Source organism: Zootoca vivipara, chromosome 2, assembly GCF_963506605.1.
Source record: "Zootoca vivipara chromosome 2, rZooViv1.1, whole genome shotgun sequence".
Classification (NCBI taxonomy): domain Eukaryota; kingdom Metazoa; phylum Chordata; class Lepidosauria; order Squamata; family Lacertidae; genus Zootoca; species Zootoca vivipara.
In genome coordinates this window covers 4,193,544-4,219,850 of record NC_083277.1, presented here as the reverse complement: position 1 = coordinate 4,219,850, position 26,307 = coordinate 4,193,544, and the positions used below count along the sequence as shown (strand labels likewise).

Here is a 26,307-nt window from a genome sequence, read left to right as displayed (position 1 = left end):
ATAATGAGATAAGAATCCAGTGTCTTTATTCAGACCAGGTTTCTCCATGGTTTTAAGCTTGGTAATGAGTTGCAATTCAGGAACTTCTCTTTCCAGTCTGTTTCTGATTTTTTCTGTAATAAGACAGCTACTTTGAGATCTTGTTTGGATATATATTATGCTGAAGCCACTCTTTCCCCCTTCAGATGCAGACCATTGCACCAAATGCCCAGAAGATCAGCATCCAAACAAGGACAAAGATCAATGTGTCCCCAAGATTATCACCTTCCTGGCTTATAAAGAAAAATTGGGGATCATCTTAACTTCTGTTACCGTATTCTTGTCTTTAACAACAGGCATTGTGTTAGGAAGCCTCGTTAAATACAAGGAGACTCCCATAGTGAAAGCCAACAACCGGGACCTCTCCTATATACTCCTCTTCTCCCTTCTGCTTTCCTTTCTCTCCTCCTTCCTCTTTATTGGGAGGCCAAGGAAAGTGACTTGCCTTCTCCGACAAACAACCTTCAGCATCATCTTCTCGGTTGCCGTCTCTTCTGTTTTGGCAAAAACCATCACTGTGGTTCTGGCCTTCCTGGCCACAAAGCCAGGGAACAAGGTGAGGAGATGGCTGGGGAAAAGTCTGGCCAACTCCATTGTCATTTGCTGTTCCAGTGTCCAAGTGATCATCTGTGCCATCTGGTTGGGAATCTCTCCCCCATTCTCAGACTCAGACATGAGGTCCCAACCTGGGCAGATCATCCTGCAATGCAATGAAGGGTCTGTGGGCATGTTTTATGGTTCCCTTGGCTACATGGGCTTCCTGGCAGCCATCTGCTTCACGGTGGCTTTCCAAGCTAGAAAGCTTCCAGGGTCCTTCAATGAAGCCAAGCTGATCACCTTCAGCATGCTGGTCTTCTGCAGTGTTTGGGTGTCCTTTGTACCCACCTATCTGAGCACAAAGGGGAAATACATGGTAGCCGTGCAGGTCTTCTCTATGTTGGCCTCCAGTGCTGGGCTTCTGGGCTGCATCTTCCTCCCCAAGTGCTATATTATTGTACTCAGGCCTGATCTGAATACAAAGGAGCATCTGATGACAAAAAGTAAAGATGGCATCTAATTCTTAAAGTACAGTGGTACCTTGGTCATCAAACTGAATTTGAATTCCGGTTCAAATCCCGGAACCATTCAAAAATGAAGGTGCAGCTTCCGATTGGCTGCAGGAGCTTCCTGCACTCAATCGGAAGCTGCGGAAGCCACATCAGACGTTTGGCTTCCGAAAAAATGTTCACAAACTGGAACACTTACTTCCGGGTTTTCGGCGTTCGGGAGCTGATTTGTTCGGGAGCCAAGCCATTTGAGAACCAAGGTACCACTGTATTCTGTTTTGACAGTTGATGGTGAGCACAACAGTAATGCTAGCTATGTAGTTGTCTGTAGAATATACGGTAGCTCCTTGAAGTTCAATCTCTCTTCATTTTGCATAAATCATAAATAATGAAAATGAATGCAGAAGGACTCCAGCAACCCCACAGCTTTTAAGCTTAATGTTCAACATGCATGGTTTCATCATAGCCTGATTCCCACTTGATTCCACTGGTGGAATGCTCTCCCTAAGGTGACCTGCCTGGCGCCTTCGTTACATATCTTTAGGCATCTGGCAATAAAATTCCTCTTCATCTAGGCCTTTAGGTAATTAAACACTCTATTGTCTTATAAACTGAGGAAGAAGAGGTATTGGGTGTTGTCGTTTTATTGCACGGTATGTTGTGTATTTTTGTTCCTTTTTTCCATGAGGTTTCTCCTATTTACATAAGATCTGCCAGAATTTCGAGAGGTTACATGACACTGCTTTGCAAGAATTTCCATCACTGAGGGCCTGAAACCCTCAGTCTTTGGTCTGACACGTGCTGAAGTGACGGATGGTGAACCTAAAGTTAGAGTGTGCATCCTAGATCTCTTTCGTCTACAAAGCAAAAGGACAGGACACACATCTACCGTATTTATGATGATCCATTACATGCTGGAACTAATGGGAGGAAGTGTCAATGAAAGGTCAGAGTGGACCAGCAAAATGTGTGGGGTATAAGTAATAATAATAATAATAATAATAATAATAATAATAATAATAATAATAATACGTTGTTGTTTTGTTGTTGTTGTTGTTGTTGTTTGTTGTTATACTGCTATAAAATGCTCCCTTTCCCTTATGGGATACCCAAGAACCCATATAGAGTCTTCTTTTTAGGTTCTCCTTCGGTAGGAGAAAATAAGAGGCTAACCAGAGAATATTGAGAAGCAAAGCAGCGAGTAAGCCTGATCTTTATTAAAGCTGTTGCAACAGGGTGCTCACACACAAACACACAGGAGGGAGGGGAGGGACCCTGTCCAAAAAGAGCTTTTAAACTCTCTGCCTTCCTTCCCTGCAAGTCAACTGTATATGTTTTTACTTCTTCAGCGTTTTTCCCCCCTGTAGAATATGAGGACTGTGCAATTTTGCAGTTAAGCGATCGTGATGGAGCAGGGATCCAGTTTTGTGTCTCTGCAGGGTCTGTGAAGCTTAAATGATATATTTGCACCTCCCGCTTCTTGCTGGCTTCTCTTCTCGCCTGTTACCTTTGCAACAATAACCCTGTGAGGTGGGTTAAGCTGCGACCAAAACTGCACATCCTTATAGGGTTTGTCTGTGCCCCCCCCCTTTATCTTCTATGTAACCTTGCGAGGTGGACATGGCTTTTGGGGTGGTTTTTCCAGCACTATAGTTTTGAAATTGTAGAAAACAGCCTTGGAACGTCTGGGATGGGGTGCTTATTTTTCTTTACCAGGGATGAGAAAGAATTCTTTTGCATTCTGCTGTTAACATTTCAGGGCTATGAAATGTCCCACCTGAATATCAAGAGAGGCACTCTAACCACTATGCAAGAGCTGTCGTCCTTTAACCTTGGAGCGGACCCTCTGCAGAATGCAAATCCCCCCCGCCCTGAAAATGCAGGAAGAAAAAGAAGAGAGTGTTCCCTCCAAGGGACTCTCTGGCAAGGAGGGGGGCGCTTTGTGGGGTCCCGTAGGCTGAACCCGCAATGTTCCCAGCGCCATACAGTTCGGGTGGGGGTGGGAGAGACACTGGCTCTTCAAGGGTTAAAGGCAGCGATTATATTATGACGGAGGACTTCCTCCTCCGTTGGTCACATCCTCCTGCATTTAAAAAGCTGCGAGGGAGGAGATTCTGCAGCGCAGAAAACTGTGCTTTTGCAAGGTAGGGAAAAGGGGTAGATTGTTTTTTTTGGGGGGGGGTCCCCAGATCAGAGCAGCTGCTTTGCAGGAGAGAAGCCCTACTGGATAGGGCAGTTTTGCAAAGGGGCAGCGGCGGGAGGGAGCATGCGTGGGGTTGCACCCCCAATTCAGCCCCCTAAGAGCTGCGATGAGTGCAAGAGGCTTTAAGGGGGGCAGGGGGGGCAGGAGGAGAGCAAGGCAAGAAGACATGGCGGGGGAAGAGGCAGTTTTAGGGTGGGGCAGGATGAAACCCCCCAAAGGAAAAGGAGGCAGGATGACTCGGAAGAGGAGGAGGGAGGCATTGGTGTTTTGGACAAATAAGGGTAGAGAGGGCAGGATCAGCTGGAAACTCATTTCAACACTACAGTACAAGGCATGGAATATTTTTCCTTCTTCGATGCCTTTGGGGTTCAGGATGAAGGCACCCAAGAGGGCACAGTCTCTCTGTATAGCAGGGGTGGCCACCTCCCAAGAGACTCTGATCGGGTCAGGGTAAAACGCGGATCCAGATGATTTTAAACGGATCCTCATGAATTCATATGATTTTTTCATTCAAATAAAAAAACAACACCATGATATTGTAGAGTATGTCTTAGTCTGTAGGCAGCACCAAAAAAATCATGCATCCACTGTTTTGTGCTGCCACAATGACACAAAAACGTGGTTAAAAACCACGGATCCTCATGGATCCTCATGATTTCTGCATTGGGCCACCGCGAACTCACTGTCAAATCACATATCATGCCCAGGGGCACAGCCTGCACCACAAAAATCAAGGATCCACAGCTTCCTGGCGACACCGTGGCCCAAAAACGTGGTTTTGAAGCACGGATCCTCACGAATCTTCACCTTTTTGCATGGCCCCCCCCCAAAATTCACCCTCAAATCACATATCATGACCAGGGGCACAGCCTGCACCACAAAAATCAAGGTTCCACAGCTTCCTGGCGACACCGTGGCTCAAAAACGTGGTTTTGAAGCACGGATCCTCACGGATACTAACCTTTTTGCATGCCCCCCCAAATTCACCCTCAAATCACATATCATGGCCAGGGGTACAGCCTGCACCACAAAAATCAAGGATCCACAGCGTCCTGGCGACACCGTGGCCCAAAAACGTGGTTTTGAAGCACGGATCCTCACGAATCTTCACCTTTTTGCATGGGGCCCCACCAAATTCACCCTCAAATCACATATCATGGCCAGGGGTACAGCCTGCACCACAAAAATCAAGGATCCACAGCTTCCTGGCGACACCGTGGCCCAAAAACGTGGTTTTGAAGCACGGATCCTCGCGAATCTTCACCAATTTGCATGGAGCCCCCCCAAATTCACCCTCAAATCACATATCATGGCCAGGGGTACAGCCTGCACCACAAAAATCAAGGATCCACAACTTCCCGGCGACACCGTGGCCCAAAAACGTGGCTTTGAAGCACGGATCCTCACGGATCCTCGCGAATCTTCACCTATTCGCATGGAGCCCCCCCAGATTCACCCTCAAATCACATATCATGGCCAGGGGTACAGCCTGCACCACAAAAATCAAGGATCCACAGCGTCCTGGCGACACCGTGGCCCAAAAACCTGGCTTTGAAGCACGGATCCTCACGAATCTTCACCTATTTGCATGGGACCCGCCCAAATTCACCCTCAAATCACATATCATGCCCAGGGGTACAGCCTGCACCACAAAAATCAAGGATCCACAACTTCCCGGCGACACCGTGGCCCAGAAACGTGGTTTTGAAGCACGGATCCTCACGGATACTAACCTTTTTGCATGCCCCCCCAAATTCACCCTCAAATCACATATCATGGCCAGGGGTACAGCCTGCACCACAAAAATCAAGGATCAACAGCTTCCCGGCGACACCGTGGCCCAAAAACGTGGCTTTGAAGCACGGATCCTCACGGATCCTCGCGAATCTTCACCTATTTGCATGAAGCCCCCCCCCCAAATTCACCCTCAAATCACATATCATGCCCAGGGGTATAGCCTGCACCACAAAAATCAAGGATCCACAGCGTCCTGGCGACACCGTGGCCCAAAAACCTGGCTTTGAAGCACGGATCCTCGCAAATCTTCACCTATTCGCATGGAGCCCCCCCAAATTCACCCTCAAATCACATATCATGGCCAGGGGTACAGCCTGCACCACAAAAATCAAGGATCCACAGCTTCCTGGCGACACCGTGGCCCAAAAACGTGGTTTTGAAGCACGGATCCTCACGAATCTTCACCTTTTTGCATGGGGCCTTCCCAAATTCACCCTCAAATCACATATCATGACCAGGGGTACAGCCTGCACCACAAAAATCAAGGATCCACAGCTTCCCGGCGACACCGTGGCCCAAAAACCTGGCTTTGAAGCACGGATCCTTGCGAATCTTCACCTATTTGCATGGGACCCGCCCAAATTCACCCTCAAATCACATATCATGCCCAGGGGTACAGCCTGCACCACAGAAATCAAGGATTCACAGCGTCCTGGCGACACCGTGGCCCAAAAACGTGGCTTTGAAGCACGGATCCTCACGGATCCTCACGAATCTTCACCTTTTTGCATGGGGCCCCCCCAAATTCACCCTCAAATCACATATCATGCCCAGGGGCACAGCCTGCACTACAAAAATCAAGGATCCGCAGCTTTCTGGCGACACCAAGGTTAAAAAACGTGAATGGCAGAAGATGAAAATATTGACAGATTAAGTACCTTGTTTCTCACATTTTAAGACACTGCCTTAAATTTATTTTACTGAAGAAAATAAGCCTATGGCTTATTTTTGGGGTGTCTTATTTTAAAAAATTACCTCCTCTTCCTGCTGCGGCTTGGCGCCCGGAACTTGCTGCTGTTGCTGCTGCAGCTGCACTGCTGGGTGCTTTGTTGGTGCTTCAGCAGGGCACGCTGCTGGGTCCTGCTGGGTCGAGGCTCCAAGTGGTGCACGCTGTGGCTTTTGCCAGGTCCCGCCCCCGGGGTCGGGGCGCGGCGCGTGCTGCAGCTCTTGCCACGTCCCGCCACCGGGTTGGAGCTCGGCAAAGCATGCACTGCTGCCTTTGCAGGCTCCCGCTCCGTCGGGGCTCGGCAAAGCGCTTGCTGCTGCCTTTGCTGGCTCCCGCTCCATCGGCTCCTGACCCAGCGGGACCTGGCAAGGGTCGCGCCCCGACCCAGCAGGAGCCGGCAGAAACAGCAGCACGCGCTTTGCCGGCTCCCACTCAGTCGGGGCTCGGCAAAGCGCGTGCTGCTGTTCTTGCCGGGTCCCGCTGGGTCAGGATTTGGCGTGGGGCACGCTGCGGGTCACGCAGGGTCCTGCTGGGTCGGGGCTCAGCGCGGGGCGTGCTGCAGCTTCTGCCGGCTCCCGCTGCATCTGAGCACGCGGCGCACGTTGCGCATCCGCTTCCGGCAAGGACTGGCATCTTCCTTTTCCTGTTCCTTACGGAAGTGCCACCTGGACCTGCTCCCAGCACAGTATAGTACCGGTACCCCAGCATGTCTTATTTTGGGGGGATGCCTTATATTTTATTGCCTTGAGAAAATCGTGTCATGGCTTATTTTATAGGCACGTCTTAAAATGTGAGAAACACGGTATGGATGTTGGTGATCTGACACTAAGTAAAAGCGAAACTAAAGAAGTGCCATGGTCATTGGTCACATGTAATGTCTCCGGGAAACCTTGGACCTCAGCAATGAGGAGGCACCACTGCTAAGACAGTCTTTACTGAGCTGTAGACATGGTTTATTGAAGAATAACACACAGCAACAACATCCACCCGGCAAGGGAGGAAAAGCACAAGACGAGTGAATGGGTGGGGAACAGGTTACCACTAAAATACCTGTATCCCAGTTAATAGGATTCAGGTGCACATAATAAGATTCCACACTTAAAGTCACATACATCACAGTCAGATCACTACCTGGTGCAACTGGACTTCTCCACAACTCTTCCCCTCTCTATGGAGGTGGACCAATTTGGATGGTCCACCCCCGCCACTTAATGGATCCAAATGGTTTCCAGAGAGTGGTACCGGTAGGGGATGTTTTATCCCATGTTGATGGCCTTTCAGCCGATTCCCTGGTGGCCCGATGGAATGTAGGGCTATTGACTGTTTGGCTCCGAAGCGCCCTCTCCAATTGCATGGAGCATGGACAGCCCCGTGGTTCTCCATGGATCTGAGGGCAATGAAACAAACGTTGAGACGGTTAGAGCGCCGGTGGCGGATAACTCATTCTAAAGCTGACCGGACACAGGTTAAAGCTCAATGTCGAGCCTAGCAAGTGGCGGTAGCGACGGCGAACAAGACTTTCTTCACCGCCTCTATTACACCTGCAGAAAACAGCAGCAGGAGACTTTTTCAGGTGGTTTGCAGTTTAGTGGAACCACCTGCTCCATCGGGGCCCAGTACGGGCCCCATGATCTCCTGCACTGGACTGTCTAGTCCAGTTGCGTGGGATCAATTCCATTCTGTTACCTCCGAGGATGTGGACAGGCTGCTTGGACGAGTGAAACCAACCACCTGTTTCCTTGATCCTTGCCCATCCTGGCTTATAAAAGCTAGCCGGGAAGGGCTGGGCGATGGGCTTTGCGGGTTGGTGAATGCTTTTCTCTGTGAGGCAGCCTTCCCAGACCCGCTGAAAGAGGCGGTTATTAAACCGCTTCTTAAAAAACCATCTTTAGATGCGGCCAATATGGCCAACTATCGCCCAGTCTCAAATCTTCCATTCTTGGGCAAGGTGATTGAGCGAGTGGTTGCTGAACAATTCCAGGCACACCTGGAAGAAGCAGACCATTTGGATCCCTTCCAGTCGGGATTCAGGCCTCATCATGGGACTGAAACTGCCTTGGTCGCACTGGTTGATGATCTCCGGCGGCCTAAGGACAAAGGTGAGAGCTGTTTCCTAGTTCTGCTGGATCTCTCAGTGGCTTTTGACACCATCAACCATAACATCCTTCTGGACTGTCTAGAGAGGTTGGGAGCTGGGGGCACTGTCATACAGTGGTTCCGCTCCTTCCTCCTGGGCCGTGTTCAGAGAGTGGTGGTGGGGGATGAGTGTTTGGACCCCTGGGCTCTCACTTGTGGGGTCCCTCAGGGCTCTGTCCTCTCCCCCATGCTTTTTAACATCTACATGCAGCCGCTGGGAGAGATCATCAGGGGGTTTGGGCTGGGTGTTCATCAGTATGCGGATGATACCCAGCTCTACCTCTCTTTCAAATCAGAACCAGTGAAGGCGGTGAAGGTCCTGTGTGAGTGCTTGGAGGCGGTTGGAGGATGGATGGCGGCTAACAGATTGAGGTTGAATCCTGACAACACAGAAGTACTGGTTGTGGGGGACAGGAGGCGGGCAGGTGTGGAGGACTCCCTGGTCCTGAATGGGGTAATCGTTCTGCCCGGACACTGAGGTCCAGTACCGAGGGCCTTCTGGCGGTTCCCTCGTTGCAAGAAGCCAAGTTGCAGGGAACCAGGCAGAGGGCCTTCTCGGTGGTGGCGCCCACCCTGTGGAACGCCCCCCCATCAGATGTCAAAGAGAAAAACAGCTACCAGAAGACATCTGAAGGAGTTTAGGGAGGCTTTTAATGTTTAATTGATTGTTTTATTTCATTTTTCTGTTGGAAGCCGCCTAGAGTGGCTGGGGAAACCCAGCCAGATAGGCGGGGTATAAATAATAAATTATTATTATTATTATTATTATTATTATTATTATTATTATTTTAAGTACAGTGGTACTCGCAAGACAAATGCCCCGTGCAACAAAAAACTCGCAAGACGAAATTTTTTTGCTTTGCATGAGGGACTCGCATGAAAACGAGGTTTTCTATGAACGCCGCTTCATCTTGCGAAGCGCAGCCATAGAAAGACGAAGCGGCGGCAAGTGGCAAAAAAAGGGGAACCAGCTGTAGCGCAGGAAGAAGGCGAAGATCAGCTGTCAGCGGGTTCTCCTTTGTGTTCCGCTGGTCTCTGCCAGTTGCCGTGAGCGGTGAGGGGCAACCAGCGGAGACCAGCATAACGCAAAGGGGAACCAGCTGTAGCTCGGCAAGAAGGCTGACAGCTGATCTTCTTTGCCTTTTTTGCCGCGCTACAGCTGTCAAATCACTTATAATGCCCAGGGGCACAGCCAATGTAGGTCTTTCAAGACCGGTGGTCCGTGGTCTCAATGGCCACTCCCAGTCACCCGTTTAGCCAGGGCTGTCTTAAGCATATCCAGTGCTGTAGTGCAAAGATCCCTCCAGCCCCCCACCCCCTCTGTTTCCCAGAGTTGTCGACCCAGCAAGGTCAGGTGGTACCCGGTGCGGATTTTTTTGGTCACACCCCCCATTGAAATTATTAAAATAAGGAAAAATAAGATACTTACAGTTGCAAGTGTTATTTTCTTTTTCTTTACATTGTGAGCCTGAGCACTTAAAACCACCTTTTCCTAAAATCAAGATACATATATTTTTAAGTTCTACTTATTATGAACATGTAAGAAATGGTGCTGAATTTCTAAAGCGACCTCTTTCGGTTTAAGCGCACCTATACATGCCTCTCCCAAAAGCCGTTCCCTTTCAGCTCAGATGTGCAGAGGCTGGTTGTAGCCGTTCAGCACTCTGTCCATGCACAAAGAAACTCTCATTCCTCATTCCTTCACATGTCCCAGGGTCAAACCCTGACACTGAAAAAAATGGTTCTGGCTGAGTTCTGAAGTCACATTAAATCCCAGTTCAAAGCCATGCCATTTGTCCATAGGCGAGCACGTCCGTTTTGCCTTCCTCTTGATTATCAGCCAATATTTAGTGTATGAATCGAGTTACCAAAGGACAAACCTGCATGTGGATTTTCAATGATTTGTCAGGAGTTGGTGTCAGTTGAAGGAAAGCTGGACAGAGATGGAGGGGTAGGTATAAATCCCATCCATAGGACCAGAACTTGAGAAAGAGCTGCTGTCCCTTGACGATGGACATGGAAGAAGCCAGGCCATTAGGTGTACAGTGGAACCTCGGTTTACGAATTTTCAGTTTACGAATGCCGCAGACCAATCTGGAACTGATTGATTCACTTTCCATTACTTTCGATGGGAAAGTTCGCTTCAGTTTATGAATGCTTCAGTTTATGAACAGACTTCCGGAACCAATTGTGTTCATAAACCGAGGTACCACTGTAACTTCTTCCATGAGTATAGCACTCTTCTGGGAAAAGTCTCACGTATCCCAGAAAAAGAAAACTTCCTTCCATAGAACTCTTAAAAGGGCAGGAACACTCTCAAGGACTGACAAGGTAGTCAAGGGATCAAAGAACAGCAAGCAAGAGAAAACCCCACAAGGACACCCCTTAATAAAATGATGAAATCCACCAAGAACATCCCTGAACTCAGGTATGGGGAACCTCCTCATGTTACTGCACTACAACTCCCATCATCCCATCATCCCTGGTCGCTGGCTCTGCTTGCTGGGTGGGGCTGATGGTAGTTGTGGTTCATCAATGTCTGGCGGGCTAAAGGTTCACCACATTGGTGCTAACAAAATGGTTCCTTGACAGCCGAGTGCCAATGTCACAATAAATAAATGTTGTTATTTTGGTTTGGTGGGTGCCTTGCTGCTGAGGGCGTTGTCTTCATTATAATGACCAGATTCACACAAACAGTGCTGGCCTCCCTTCAAGTACAGCTTTCCTCAACCTCGTTGCCTTCCAGATGTTTGGGATTGCAACTCCCACCATCCCTGAACTTTGGGAAGAAGATGGGAGCTGGAGTCTGGAGGGCACCAAGTTGGGGGAAACTGGCATAGGTAATCAAGACTGATGGACTGCCAGCTCCAAAATTACAGCCTCTGTTGCTGGATAGCTCAGTTGGTAGAGCATGAGACCCTTAATCTCAGGGTCATGGGTTCGAGCCTCATGTTGGGCAAGATTCCGGGTTGGATTAGATGACTCTAATAGTCCCCTCCAATTCTACAATTCTATGTTTCGAAACAGAGACCACCGTGCCTTCCGACTCATCTCTGCTCAATGGCCCAGTTGGGCAACCCTTGAAAATGGTGGCCCCCATAGGCAAAGTTAGGGAAGTGAAGGATGCGGGCAGGTTGTGCTTTGCACAGTGGATATTTCTCCCCCATATTTTTCTATATCACATGATTCATTTTCTTGCATACAAGGGCTGCGGGTGGATGGGTATGTCCTCGACACCCACGCAAACCAATGGCATATGACACTGGCTCTGACAGGCGGGTCCTGACCAGAACATGCTGTGGTCCATAGTCTTGGTTTTCCCAGGCTGGTGGGTGGGTGGGTGGTTGTCCCTGCCTCGCAGGGGCATTTGGAAAAGTGGAGCCTCACTTTGAGAGAACGGTTTAAAATGAAAATGCTGCAATTGACGTGTCCTTGCGAATCAAGTGGCATTCCGACAGAGCGTTACCAAATAAACCTTTTGCTATTTCACCTTCCAAAGCCTGCCTCGTGTGGAGTTGCTTCTCTGTTTATGGTACTTTCTCTTTAAACAACAGCCTTACTGCGTCTGCCAAAGTTGATCGATCAGGCCTGAGACACGCAGTGCAGGATCTTTTCTTTGCATGAGCGATGTACCAGAATTTTAAAAAAACTGACCAAAAACTATGGTTCCAGGTGCCCCTCCCCGCCTTTGAGGTGGCTTTGTCGGAGGCACGGCAATCTGCACCCCAAGGAGCGTGCAGCGTTGGGCAGCTGGGCTGGGCTGAGCAGGTGGGGGCACAGCCCCTTGACGGAGGCAGCTCCGCCACCACCACCGCCACCGGGAAAGGAGCGAAGCGGAGGAAGCGGACACGCGGGTGGTTCCATGTGCCTCCTCAATGCGCCCCTGCTGGGCAGGCAACATGGCCCAGGTGCCACTCAGCCCAAGGGGAAAGACGCCCCTTAGTCTAGCTGCCACATTCTGGATTAGTTGTAGTTTCCGGGTCACCTTCAAAGGTAGCCCCACATAGAGTGCATTGCAGTATTCCAAGCGAGAGATAACTAGAGCATGCACCACTCTGGTGAGGCAGTCTGCAGGCAGGTAGGGTCTCAGCCTGCGTACCAGATGGAGCTGGTAGACAGCTGCCCTGGACACAGAATTAACCTGAGCCTCCATGGACAGCTGTGGGTCCAAAATGATTCCCAGACTGCGCCCCTGGTCCTTCAGGGGCACAGTTGCCCCATTCAGGACCAGGGAGTCCTCCACACCTGCCCGCCTCCTGTCCCCCCAACACAGTACTTCTGTCTTGTCAGGATTCAACCTCAATCTGTTAGCCACCATCCATCCTCCAACTGCCTCCAAGCACTCACACAGGACCTTCACCGCCTTCACTGGTTCTGATTTGAAAGAAAGGTAGAGCTGGGTATCATCTGCATACTCATGCTCTGGTCAGACCTCACCTGGAGAACTGTGTCCAGTTCTGGGCACCACAGTTCAAGAAGGATACTGACAAGCTGGAACATGTCCAGAGGAGGGCAACCAAAAATGGTCAAAGGCCTGGAAACGATGCCTTATGAGGAACGGCTTAGGGAGCTGGGTATGTTTAGCCTGGAGAAGAGAAGGTTAAGGGGTGATTTGATAGCCATGTCCAAATAAATAAAAGGATGTCATATAGAGGAGGGAGAAAGGTTGTTTTCTGCTGCTCTAGAGAAGCGGACATGGAGCAATGGATTCAAACTTCAATAAAGAAGATTCCACCTAAACATTAGGAATAACTTCCTGACAGTAAGAGCTGTTCGGCAGTGGAATTTGCTGCCAAGGAGTGTGGTGGAGTCTCCTTCTTTGGAGGTCTTTAAGCGGAGGCTTGACAGGCATGTGTCAAGAATGCTTTGATGGTGTTTCCTGCTTGGCAGGAGGTTGGACTGGATGGCCCTTGTGGTCTCTTCCAACTCTATGATTCTATGATGAACACCCAGCCCAAACCCCCTGATGATCTCTCCCAGCAGCTTCATGTAGATGTTGAAAAGCATGGGGGAGAGGCTTTTCGCTGAATCACCACTGATTCCTGTAATGTTCATGATACATGACAGCAGGCGAGAGGACAATCACAGGAGATTTTTTGAAACCTTTCAAAACAGTGTCCATTGCTCAATTCAGATAAAGTTGTCATAGTGTCTGACAGAGAAAAAGGAATTTAAAATGCTTTGGAGCATCTTTCGCTCAAGAGCCACAGAGCGGTATGCTGGAATCACATCCGCAGAGACATCATGTTTTGGTTGAAAAAAACATGGGGCCAGTTCAGAAGATACCAAGCTATACCTTGCTGACTTTTTTGATCTTCTCAGGTCAAATTCTGAGGAAGACTACAGATTCAAATTTGATAAACTCAGTACAAATTGGAGCAAAGCGTTCTTAGACTACTTTAAGGCAGACCTGCACCAAACAATAATAAAGCAAGCTGGGGCCTGGATTCTAAAGAGACTGGACATATATAATGAAAAAAGTGGAATTACCACAAATGTCTCTGAGAGTTTTCATGCAGTTCTAAAAAGACTTTGACAATGGAAAGAATTGACGGTGGAAGCAATGGTGTTATCCTTACATGCAATGCAAAAATTTTACTGGAGAGAAACTTTGCGTGGACTGTGTAACACTGGAAAGTTTCATTTGCGGTCTCAGTTTTTCAGACACTCAAGATCACCCAGGGCAGTCTCGAGCAGGTCATCGCGCCGGCGCTCCCGCCCTCGCAGGGCGCAGCATGGTTTCCGCGCAGCTTTGTCGCGCACAGCCCCACCTACCAGCCCGGCGCCCTGGCACACCGCACCACCGGGAGTCTACCTAGAGCCGGCCCTGAAATAACCAGAAGATACAGTCTTTCCTCATATAGCTTGTGATCCATCACAAATCATGGATAACTTCTGTGGCCTAAGAAAGATGAAAGCTATGAGAAGGCACCATCAGTTTGTCAAATGGTACCATGATCCTTCATGGTAATGAACAATTTAATAGATGTTTGTCCACAGTTTGGTGTATTTGTGGTAAGGGTTAGTAAAGAAAAGCATTATGTTGTCTGCCTTTTCCCCAAAGAGAACTGCTCTTGCCCATCATCCAGGACTTGCTACCATATTATAGCTGCCAAAAAAATCTATTGGCATGCCACCAGAACCAGGGAAGCCTCACCGGTTGCAGCTCACACAGTTGAAGCGAAATAAAAGGCAGAAGAGTAGATCGGGAAGAAAGTTCCTCAGACTGAAGGAAAATATAACAGTAGCTCCAGCATCTGATTCAGTGCAGGCTGCTGAGAAGTTGGACTCCTAAAAAACAGATCACCAACAGACTATGAGACAGGGAAGGTAAATGGTGTTTCCATGTGCTGCTCTGGTTTGCCAGAAGCGGCTTAGTCATCAGGGGCGTAGCCAGGATGAAAATTAGGGGGGCAAGGGGCGGTGCCAAGGGGCAGGGCCAAGGGGAGGGGGAGGGGCCACAGTGGGGCAAGGAAAGCTCCCTTCTCCCTTGCTGGCTGTGGGGCGGGCGGAGGGAAAGCCAGGCAACCGCTTTGCGTGGCTCTGGGGCTGTCCCTCCACCCGCCCTACAGCCAGCCAGGGAGAAGGGATGTCTCCCTTCTCCCTTGCTGGCTGTGGGGCGGGTGGAGGGAAAGCCAGGTTTCCCTCCACCCGCCCCGGCGATCGCGGAGGGGGAGGAGGGGATCAGAGCAGCCCGATTTCGGGTTGCTCCGACCCCCTCCTCGACCAGCAAGGGCGAGGGGGCGCCAGGATCAGCCCGAAATTGGGCTGCTCCGACTCCCTCCTCCCCCTCCGTGATTGGCAGGGGTGAGGGGGCACCGGGGCGGGTGGAGGGGAAGCCCCAGAGCTGCGCAAAGCGGTTGCCTGGCTTTCCCTCCGCCCGCCCCACAGCCAGCCGGCTAGAAGGGACGTCTCCCTTCTCCCTGGCTGGCTGTGGGGCGGGCGGAGGGAAAGCCAGGCAACCGCTTTGTGTGGTTTGCTAGAAGGGACGTCTCCCTTCTCCCTGGCTGGCTGTGGGGCGGGCAGAGGGAAAGCCAGGCAACCGCTTTGCACGGCTGTGGGGCTTTTCCTCCACCCGCCCCACAGCCAGCCAGGGAGAAGGGAGATGGCACTGGGCGGGCAGCGGGGCAGGCTGGCCAGCGGCCCTGCTTCTAGGGGGGGCAACTGCCCCCTCCTGCCCCCTGCCTACGCCCATGTTAGTCATGCTGGCCACATGACCAGGAAGCTGTCCAGACAAACGCAGGCTCTCTCAGCCTATAGAGCGAGATGAGAGTGCAACCCCAGAGTTGTCCACGACTGGACCTAACTGTCAGGGGTACCTTTGTTGTTGTTTAGTCATTTAGTCGTGTCCGACTCTTCGTGACCCCATGGACCAGAGCATGCCAGGCACTCCTGTCTTGCACTGCCTCCCGCAGTTTGGTCAAACTCATGTTCGTAGCTTCGAGAACACTGTCCAACCATCTCGTCCTCTGTCGTCCCCTTCTCCTAGTGCCCTCAATCTTTCCCAACATCAGGGTCTTTTCCAAGGATTCTTCTCTTCTCATGAGGTGGCCAAAGTATTGGAGCCTCAGCTTCACGATCTGTCCTTCCAGTGAGCACTGACGGCTGACTTCCTTCAGAATGGATAGGTTTGATCTTCTTGCAGCCCATGGGACTCTCAAGAGTCTCCTCCAGCACCATAATTCAAAAGCATCAATTCTTCGGCGATCAGCCTTCTTTATGGTTCAGCTCTCACTTCCATACATCACTACTGGGAAAACCATAGCTTTAACTATACGGACCTGTCACAGGCAATGGGTTGCGACTACTCTAGAGTAATGACTCTCCAGTCCTTTGCCTTTTCATGCTTTTATTAATTGCAGGCTATTTACAGTGCTAGAGCTATACAGGATACATCTACTCAGTCTGACCCAGAACCCTGGAATGGCGCACTCCGCGTCCTCTTCCAACATAAGAGTCGGGGCACCCCATATCTCCTCCCACGTTTCCTTCTGCGTAAGTCCATAACCGGAGGGGAAAAGGGTCTATTTTCCATGTTTTCCTTCTCCCCCTCTTCCCCCTCTCTCTCTTCCTGTCCCATGTGCAGCAGGGGCTCTCCGCTGCTGCTAGAGCCCCGTCTCCTCCTTCCTCCTTCCTCACTGGACTCTTCCCCTCCCCGCTGACGCTACTGCTGGTGGAAGAGCTATTCCTCAGGATGGGGGGGGGACCTCTGTACCCTTTCCCCCTCACAGGACCTTTGTAGGCAAGGTGATGTCTCTGCTTTTTATGATGCTTCTAGGTTTGTCATTGCTTTTCTCCCAAGAAGCAGGCGTCTTTTAATATCGTGAGTGCTGTCACCATCTGCAGTGATTAAGGAGCCCAAGAAAGTAAAATCTCTCACTGCCTCCATTTCTTCCCCTTCTATTTGCCAGGAGGTGATGGGACCAGTGGCCATGATCTTGGTTTTTTTGATGTTGAGCTTCAGACCATATTTTGCGCTCTCCTCTTTCACCCTCATTAAAAGGTTCTTTAATTCTTCCTAACTTTCTGCCATCAAGGTTGTGTCATCTGCATATCTAAGTTTGTTGATATTTCTTCTGGCAATCTTAATTCCGGCTTGGGATTCATCTAGTCCAGCCTTTCGCATGATGAATTCTGCATATAAGTTAAATAAGCAGGGAGACAATATACAACCTTGTCGTACTCCTTTCCCAATTTTGAACCACTCAGTTGTTCCATATCCAGTTCTAACTGTAGCTTCTTGTCCCACATAGAGATTTCTCAGGAGACAGATGAGGTGATCAGGCACTCCCATTTCTTTAAGAACTTGCCATAGTTTGCTGTGGTCGACACAGTCAAAGGCTTTTGCATAGTCAATGAAGCAGAAGTAGACTTTTTCTGGAACTCTCTAGCTTTCTCCATAATCCAGTGCATGTTTGCTATTTGGTCTCTGGTTCCTCTGCCCTTTCGAAATCCAGCTTGCACTTCTGGGAGTTCTCGGTCCACATACTGCTTAAGCCTGCCTTGTAGAATTTTAAGCATAACCTTGCTAGCGTGTGAAATGAGCGCAATTGTGCGGTAGTTGGAGCATTCTTTGGCACTGCCCTTCTTTGGAATTGGGATGTAGACTGATCTTCTCCAATCCTCTGGCCATTGCTGAGTTTTCCAAACTTGCTGGCATATTGGGTGTAGCACCTTAACAGCATCATCTTTTAAAATTTTAAATAGTTCAGCTGGAATATCATCACTTCCACTGGCCTTGTTATTAGCAGTGCTTTCTAAGGCCCATTTGACTTCACTCTCCAAGATGTCTGGCTCCAGATCAGCAACCACACTACCTGGGGTGTACGAGATCTCCATATCTTTCTGGTATAATTCCTCTGTGTATTCTTGCCACCTCTTCTTGATGTCTTCTGCTTCTGTTAGGTCCTTACCACTTTTGTCCTTTATTATGGTAATTATGGTAATCTTTGTACGAAATGTTCCTTTCATATCTCCAAATTTCTTGAACAGATCTCTGGTTTTCCCCATTCTATTGTTTTCCTCTATTTCTTTGCATTGCTCGTTTAAGAAGACCCTCTTGTCTCTCCTTGCTATTTTTTTGGAAATCTGCATTCAGTTTCCCGTATCTTTCCCTATCTCCCTTGCATTTTGCTTGCCTCCTCTCCTCCACTATTTGTAAGGCCTCGTTGGACAGCCATTTTGCTTTCTTGCATTTCCTTTTCCTTGGGATGGTTTTCGTTGCTGCCTCCTGTTTAATGTTACGAGCCTCCATCCATAGTTCTTCAGGCACTCTGTCCACCATATCTAACTCCTTAAACCTGTTCCTCACTTCCACTGTGTATTCATAAGGGATTTGATTTAGATTGTATCTTACTGACCCAGTGGTTTTTCCTACTTTCTTCAGTTTAAGCTGGAATTTTGCTATAAGAAGCTGATGATCTGAGTTACAGTCAGCTCCAGGTCTTGTTTTCGCTGACTGTATAGAGCTTCTCCATCTTTGGCTGCAGAGAATATAATCAATCTGATTTTGATGCTGCCCATTTGGTGATATCCACCTGTATAAGGTGGTGTAATACAGGATGACCGACAAACATATCTACATGCTTCTAGCTACCATCCCAAACATACCAAACAATCCATCGTATACAGCCAGGCCCTACGTTACAACCGTATCTGTTCCAACTCTACAGACAGAGAATCTCACCTAAGAGATCTACAGCAAACCTTTTTAGAACTATCCACCTGATGAAGTTAAACAACAGATCAACAGAGCCTTTCTATGGCTGCGCTTCGCAAGATGAAGCGGCGGTCATAGAAAACCTCGTTGTCTTGCGAGTCCCTCGTGCAAAGCAAAACGCTTTCGTCTTGCGGGTTTTTTGTTGCGCGAGGCATTCGTCTTGTGAGGTACCACTGTAAATATTAATATTAATAATAATAATAATAATAATAATAATAATAATATAATTAATAATTTATTATTTATACCCCGCCCATCTGGCTGGGTTTCCCCAGCCACTCTGGGCGGCTTCCAACAGAAAAATGAAATAAAACAATCAATTAAACATTAAAAGCCTCCCTAAACAGGGCTGCCTTCAGATGTCTTCTGGTAGCTGTTTTTCTCTTTGACATCTGATGGGAGGGCGTTCCACAGGGTGGGCGCCACCACCGAGAAGGCCCTCTGCCTGGTTCCCTGCACCTTGGCTTCTCGCAACGAGGGAACTGCCAGAAGGCCCTCGGTACTGGACCTCAAAGTCTGGGCAGAACCATGGGGGTGGAGACACTCCTTCAGGTATACTGGACCGAGGCAATTTAGGGCTTAAAAAGTCAGCACCAACACTTTGAATTGTGCTCGGGAATGTACTGGGAGCCAATGTAGATCTATCAAGACCAGTGTTATGTGGTCTCAGCGGCCGCTCCCAGTCACCAGTCTAGTTGCCGCATTCTGGATTAGTTGTAGTTTCCGGGTCACCTTCATAGGTAGCCCCACGTAGAGCACATTGCAGTAGTCCAAGCGGGAGATAACTAGAGCATGTACCACTCTGGCGAGACAGTCTGCAGGCAGGTAGGGTTTCAGCCTGCGTACCAGATGGAGCTGATAGACAGCTGCCCTGGACACAGAATTGACCTGTGCCTCCATGGACAGCTGTGAGTCCAAAATGACTCCCAGGCTGCGCACCTGGTCCTTCAGGGGCACAGTTACCCCATTCAGGACCAGGGAGTCCTCCACACCTGCCCACCTCCTGTCCCCCACAAACAGTACTTCTGTCTTGTCAGGATTCAACCTCAATCTGTTAGCCACCATCCATCCTCCAACCGCCTCCAGGCACTCACACAGGACCTTCACTGCCATCACTGGTTCTGATTTGAAAGAGAGGTAGAGCTGGGTATCATCCGCATACTGATGAACACCCAGCCCAAACCCCCTGATGATCTCTCCCAGCGGCTGCATGTAGATGTTAAAAAGCATGGGGGAGAGGACAGAGCCCTGAGGCACCCCACAAGTGAGAGCCCAGGGGTCCAAACACTCATTCCCCACCCCCACTCTCTGAACACGGCCCAGGAGGAAGGAGCGGAACCACTGTATGACAGTGCCCCCAGCTCCCAACCCCTCTAGACGGTCCAGAAGTATGTTATGGTTGATGGTGTCAAAAGCCACTGAGAGATCCAGCAGAAGTAGGAAACAGCTCTCACCTTTGTCCCTAGCCCGCTGGAGATCATCAACCAGTGCAACCAAGGCAGTTTCAGTCCCATGATGAGGCCTGAATCCAGACTGGAAGGGAACCAAATGGTCCGCTTCTTCCAGGTGTGCCTGGAATTGTTCAGCAACCACTCGCTCAATCGCCTTGCCCAAGAATGGAAGATTTGAGACTGGGCGATAGTTGGCCATATTGGCCGCATCTAAAGATGTTTTTTTAAGAAGCGTTTTAATAACCGCCTCTTTCAGCGGGTCTCGGAAGGCTGCCTCACAGAGAGAAGCATTCACCAACCCGCAAAGCTTTTATAAGCCAGGATGGGCAAGGATCAAGGAGACAGGTGGCTGGTTTCACTCGTCCAAGCAGCCTGTCCACATCCTTGGAGGTAACAGATTGGAATTGATCCCACGCAACTGGACTAGACAGACCTCCAGCGCTCCCCCGCCCCAGTCCTGCTCCGACAGTGGAGTTTACCTCTTCCCGAATCTGAGCGACTTTATCTGCAAAAAAACTTTGCAAAATCATTGCAGGAGATCATGGGGCCCGTACTGGGCCCCGATGGAGCAGGTGGTTTCACTAAACTGCGAACCACCTGAAAAGTCTCCTGCTGCTGTTTTCCGCAGATGCAATAGAGGCGGTGAAGAAAGTCTTCTTCGCGGTCGCTACCGCCACTTGGTAGGCTTGACATTGAGCTCTAACCCATGTCTGGTCAGCTTCAGAATGAGTTATCCGCCACCGGCGCTCTAGCCATCTCAACGATTGTTTCATTGCCCTCAGATCCATGGAGAACCACGGGGCTGTCCAGGCTCCATGCAATTGTAGAGGGCGCTTCAGAGCCAAACAGTCAACAGCCCTGGTGAACTCGACATTCCAGCGGGCCACCAGGGAATCGGCTGTTGAGATTAATAGCCCGTAATTGGCTAATTATCGATAACACAGCTTTGTGAGAAAGAAAGATAGCAGAGAAATCTATCTGCCTACGAACAAATTCTTAGCTGCGTTGCAGACGTACAAAAAATACTTGCCCAGTATGCTCCGTCAAAAATGCCCAGCCTCTGTTTCTAAAAACCGCAGAAACATAACCCCCAAGTCCGAATTGGTCCCACCTCCCTGGAGAGGGGAAGAGTCGTGGAGAAGTCAAGTTGCACCAGGTAGTGATCTGACCATGGCACATCTTTCGGTTTGCTTTTACTTAGTGTCAGATCACCAACATCCATACTTGATCTGTCAATATTTTCATCTTCTGCCGTTCATGTTTTTGCGCCCTGGTATCACCAGGAAGCTGTGGATCCTTGATTTTTGTGTTGCAGGCTGTGCCCTGGGCATGATATGAGATTTGAGGCTGAATTTGGGGGGCCCCCATGCAAATAGGTGAAGATTCGTGAGGATCCGTGCTTCACAACCACGTTTTTGGGCCACGGTGTCGCCAGGATGCTGTGGATCCTTGATTTTTGTGGTGCAGGCTGTACCCCTGGGCATGATATGTGATTTGAGGGTGAATTTGGGCAGGTCACATGCAAATAGGTGAAGATTCGCAAGGATCCGTGCTTCAAAACCACGTTTTTGGGCCACGGTGTCGCCAGGATGCTGTGAATCCTTTATTTCTGTGGTGCAGGCTGTACCCCTGGCCATGATATGTGATTTGAGGGTGAATTTGGGCGGGTCCCATGCAAATAGGTGAAGATTCTTGAGGATCCGTGCTTCAAAACCACGTTTTTGGGCCACGGTGTCGCCGGGAAGCTGTGGATCCTTGGTTTTTGTGGTGCAGGCTGTACCCCTGGGCATGATATGTGATTTGAGGGTGAATTTGGGCGGGTCCCATGTAAATAGGTGAAGATTCGCGAGGATCCGTGTTTCAAAACCACATTTTTGGGCCACGGTGTCGCCAGGACACTGTGAATCCTTGATTTCTGTGGTGCAGGCTGTACCCCTGGGCATGATATGTGATTTGAGGGTGAATTTGGGCGGGTCCCATGCAAATAGGTGAAGATTCTTGAGGATCCGTGCTTCAAAACCACGTTATTCGGCCACAGTGTCGCCAGGACGCTGTGGATCCTTGATTTTTGGGTTGCAGGCTGTACCCCTGGGCATGATATGTTATTTGATGGAGATTTGGGGGGGGGCATGCAAAAAGGTGAAGATTCTTGAGGATCCGTGCTTCAAAACCACGTTTTTGGGCCACGGTGTCGCCAGGACGCTGTGAATCCTTGTTTTCTGTGGTGCAGGCTGTATCCCTGGGCATGATATGTGATTTGAGGGTGAAATTGGGGGGGCTCCATGCAAATAGGTGAAGATTCGCGAGGATCCGTGAGGATCCGTGCTTCAAAGCCACGTTTTTGGGCCACGGTGTCGCCGGGAAGTTGTGGATCCTTGATTTTTGTGGTGCAGGCTGTACCCCTGGGCATGATATGTGATTTGAGGGTGAATTTGGGCGGGTCCCATGCAAATAGGTGAAGATTCGCAAGGATCCGTGCTTCAAAACCACGTTTTTCGGACACAGTGTCGCCAGGACGCTGTGGATCCTTGATTTTTGTGTTGCAGGCTGTACCCCTGGGCATGATATGTTATTTGATGGAGATTTGGGGGGGGTGCCATGCAAAAAGGTGAAGATTCTTGAGGATCCGTGCTTCAAAACCACGTTTTTGGGCCACGGTGTCGCCAGGACGCTGTGGATCCTTGATTTTTGTGGTGCAGGCTGTACCCCTGGGCATGATATGTGATTTGAGGGTGTATTTGGGGGGGCTCCATGCAAATAGGTGAAGATTCGCGAGGATCCGTGAGGATCCGTGCTTCAAAGCCACGTTTTTGGGCCACGGTGTCGCCGGGAAGTTGTGGATCCTTGATTTTTGTGGTGCAGGCTGTACCCCTGGCCATGATATGTGATTTGAGGGTGAATTTGGGTGGGTCCCATGCAAATAGGTGAAGATTCGCAAGGATCCGTGCTTCAAAACCACGTTTTTGGGCCACGGTGTCGCCAGGACGCTGTGGATCCTTGATTTTTGTGTTGCAGGCTGTACCCCTGGGCATGATATGTTATTTGAGGGAGATTTGGGGGGGGGCATGCAAAAAGGTGAAGATTCTTGAGGATCCGTGCTTCAAAGCCACGTTTTTGGGCCACGGTGTCGCCAGGACGCTGTGAATCCTTGGTTTTTTGTGGTGCAGGCTGTACCCCTGGGCATGATATGTGATTTGAGGGTGTATTTGGGGGGGCTCCATGCAAATAGGTGAAGATTCGCGAGGATCCGTGAGGATCCGTGCTTCAAAGCCACGTTTTTGGGCCACGGTGTCGCCGGGAAGTTGTGGATCCTTGATTTTTGTGGTGCAGGCTGTACCCCTGGCCATGATATGTGATTTGAGGGTGAATTTGGGCGGGTCCCATGCAAATAGGTGAAGATTCTTGAGGATCCGTGCTTCAAAACCACGTTATTCGGCCACAGTGTCGCCAGGACGCTGTGGATCCTTGATTTTTGTGTTGCAGGCTGTACCCCTGGGCATGATATGTTATTTGATGGAGATTTGGGGGGGGCATGCAAAAAGGTGAAGATTCTTGAGGATCCGTGCTTCAAAGCCACGTTTTTGGGCCACGGTGTCGCCAGGACGCTGTGAATCCTTGTTTTCTGTGGTGCAGGCTGTATCCCTGGGCATGATATGTGATTTGAGGGTGAAATTGGGGTGGCTCCATGCAAATAGGTGAAGATTCGCAAGGATCCGTGAGGATCCGTGCTTCAAAGCCACGTTTTTGGGCCACGGTGTCGCCGGGAAGTTGTGGATCCTTGATTTTTGTGGTGCAGGCTGTACCCCTGGGCATGATATGTGATTTGAGGGTGAATTTGGGCGGGTCCCATGCAAATAGGTGAAGATTCTTGAGGATCCGTGCTTCAAAACCACGTTATTCGGCCACAGTGTCGCCAGGACGCTGTGGATCCTTGATTTTTGGGTTGCAGGCTGTACCCCTGGGCATGATATGTTATTTGATGGAGATTTGGGGGGGGGCCATGCAAAAAGGTGAAGATTCTTGAGGATCCGTGCTTCAAAGCCACGTTTTTGGGCCACGGTGTCGCCGGGAAGTTGTGGATCCTTGATTTTTGTGGTGCAGGCTGTACCCCTGGGCATGATATGTGATTTGAGGGTGAATTTGGGCGGGTCCCATGCAAATAGGTGAAGATTCGCAAGGATCCGTGCTTCAAAACCACGTTTTTCGGCCACAGTGTCGCCAGGACGCTGTGGATCCTTGATTTTTGTGTTGCAGGCTGTACCCCTGGGCATGATATGTTATTTGATGGAGATTTGGGGGGGGCATGCAAAAAGGTGAAGATTCTTGAGGATCCGTGCTTCAAAGCCACGTTTTTGGGCCACGGTGTCGCCAGGACGCTGTGAATCCTTGTTTTCTGTGGTGCAGGCTGTATCCCTGGGCATGATATGTGATTTGAGGGTGAAATTGGGGGGGGCTCCATGCAAATAGGTGAAGATTCGCGAGGATCCGTGAGGATCCGTGCTTCAAAGCCACGTTTTTGGGCCACGGTGTCGCCGGGAAGTTGTGGATCCTTGATTTTTGTGGTGCAGGCTGTACCCCTGGCCATGATATGTGATTTGAGGGTGAATTTGGGCGGGTCCCATGCAAATAGGTGAAGATTCGCAAGGATCCGTGCTTCAAAACCACGTTTTTGGGCCACGGTGTCGCCAGGAAGCTGTGGATCCTTGATTTTTGTGGTGCAGGCTGTACCCCTGGCCATGATATGTGATTTGAGGGTGAATTAGGGGGGGTCCCATGCAAAAAGCATGGGGTTCCATGAGGATCCGTGCTTCAAAACCACGTTTTTGTGCCATTGAGACCACACGAAACAGTGGGTGCGTGATTTTTTTGGTGGTGCCTATAGACTAAGATGTGGTCTAGAGTATCATGGTGGTTTTATTTTGTTTCTATATAAAAATCATATGAATTCATGAGGATCCGTGCCTCGGAACCACGTTTTTGTGGTGCTGCAGGGCAGCAAAGTTTTGGATCCACGTTTTTTATAGTCCAGTCGGTAGTCATGGCTTCCAGATGTGATATGACACTGGATTTGTTGGAGTTGTTTTTAAAAAAGTGGAGGATCCATGAGGATCCGTGTAGATCCGCGTTTTACCTTCTTCCACTCTGATCTACTCACAAAGTTAAAAACTAGGAGTGATCTACCCCCTTTTGGGGGGTTCAGGTCAAAGCTGTTGAGTTTTTTTTAAGGGAAGCCCTGTTTTGGGGGGTTTAGGTCAAACCTGGTGAGCTTCTTTTAGGAGGGAGGGAGGCCCATTTCTGTTTAGGGCTTCAGGTCATAGTTCAGCTTTTTTTAGGGAGGTGGAAACTTTCGGGTGACCTTTTTTAGGGGTGCCAGTGATGTACCACAGACATCCAGTGATCTACTGGTAGATCACAATCTACCTGTTGGACGTGCCTGCTGTATAGTAATCAGCCTTAGGAAGGTATCACGTTGTTGGGAGATATGAAGGAGGGAAGACTTTAAGTATGGGAAGAGGAGAACCATTAGCTGTAAAATGAACTGATGCAGCAGAACTGGGGGCTCCAAGCTCAGTGAGCTGCCTACAAATAGCCTTGCTCCCCCTGAGCAAGGGGTTTTCAGGCGCAGAGTCTCATCCCTGCCTGTGGACTGAATCTTGGGATTTCTGGCTGCTGAGGAGATGCTCTGCCCTCGAACTAAAGCCCCTTCCCCTAAAGTGGGGTTGCAGGATGAGGAGGAACAGAGGAAGGCAGCCATGTCACAGCTCCAGGCTGGCAAAAAAAAGAAAGGGATGTTTTTAATGGTGGTGGGAAGAAGATCCTCTTTCAGGCACGACTCCACTTTCCTTGCATGGTGGGGTCCAGGAGGAAGGTGTCCCTCTTTTTCAAGGAAAGTGGGAGCTCCCCACCTAGGCTGGGTTATCATTCACCCGCAAAATGCCGGCAGGGGCTCTGAGGTTCCCTTTGCTTCTTCCTCCCTCCCAGGAACCTGCAGTTTCTGAGCTCCTCCAGAAGGATGGAAGAGGCTGATCCTGCAAACCTAGTGAGGATGGAAGGAGGAAGATGGACCGTTGACCTAGTCAGGCTGCCTCCTGCATCCCTCCCCACAACCTCTGACCGTTCTCTTCCAGGACCCTCAGAGAGATCTGGTGAGTTCCAGGGAATGGAGATGGGGACATGGAGGGATGTTGGCAGTGGGAAAGCAATCTGGCAAGAAAAGGGCCAGAGCTCTGGGCTGTGAGAGATAAAAGATACCACACTGTAGAGACCCTGTTTTTTATAATCTTTTAAATTGGGTTTGTTTGTTTTTTAGTGATTAAACTGTTTTTAACAGTTATAAGGGCGTTTTGCGGGATGTGCCTGGGAGGGCAGGAGCAGGGGGAGGCCCAATCTCAGTGGTTCTGGGTAGGCGGAGGTATGGTGTGTGAGGTGGGGCAGGCTGGGTAAGAGGCACACGGCTTAGGTAGTTATGT

The 26,307-nt window shown here is 49.8% G+C and overlaps 1 protein-coding gene and 1 pseudogene across 1 annotated transcript; both read left to right on the top strand.

The window, feature by feature from the left end:
* Positions 1-243: 243 nt before the first annotated feature.
* Positions 244-9,218, top strand: LOC132591799 (vomeronasal type-2 receptor 26-like). Its single transcript, XM_060272233.1, has 3 exons — positions 244-247; positions 336-889; positions 9,210-9,218. Exons 1-3 carry the CDS (start codon positions 244-246, stop codon positions 9,216-9,218), a joined length of 567 nt encoding a protein of 188 aa, XP_060128216.1.
* LOC118081406 (zinc finger protein OZF-like) overlaps positions 3,183-26,307 on the top strand; it is a 50,077-nt pseudogene continuing 26,952 nt past the window's right edge.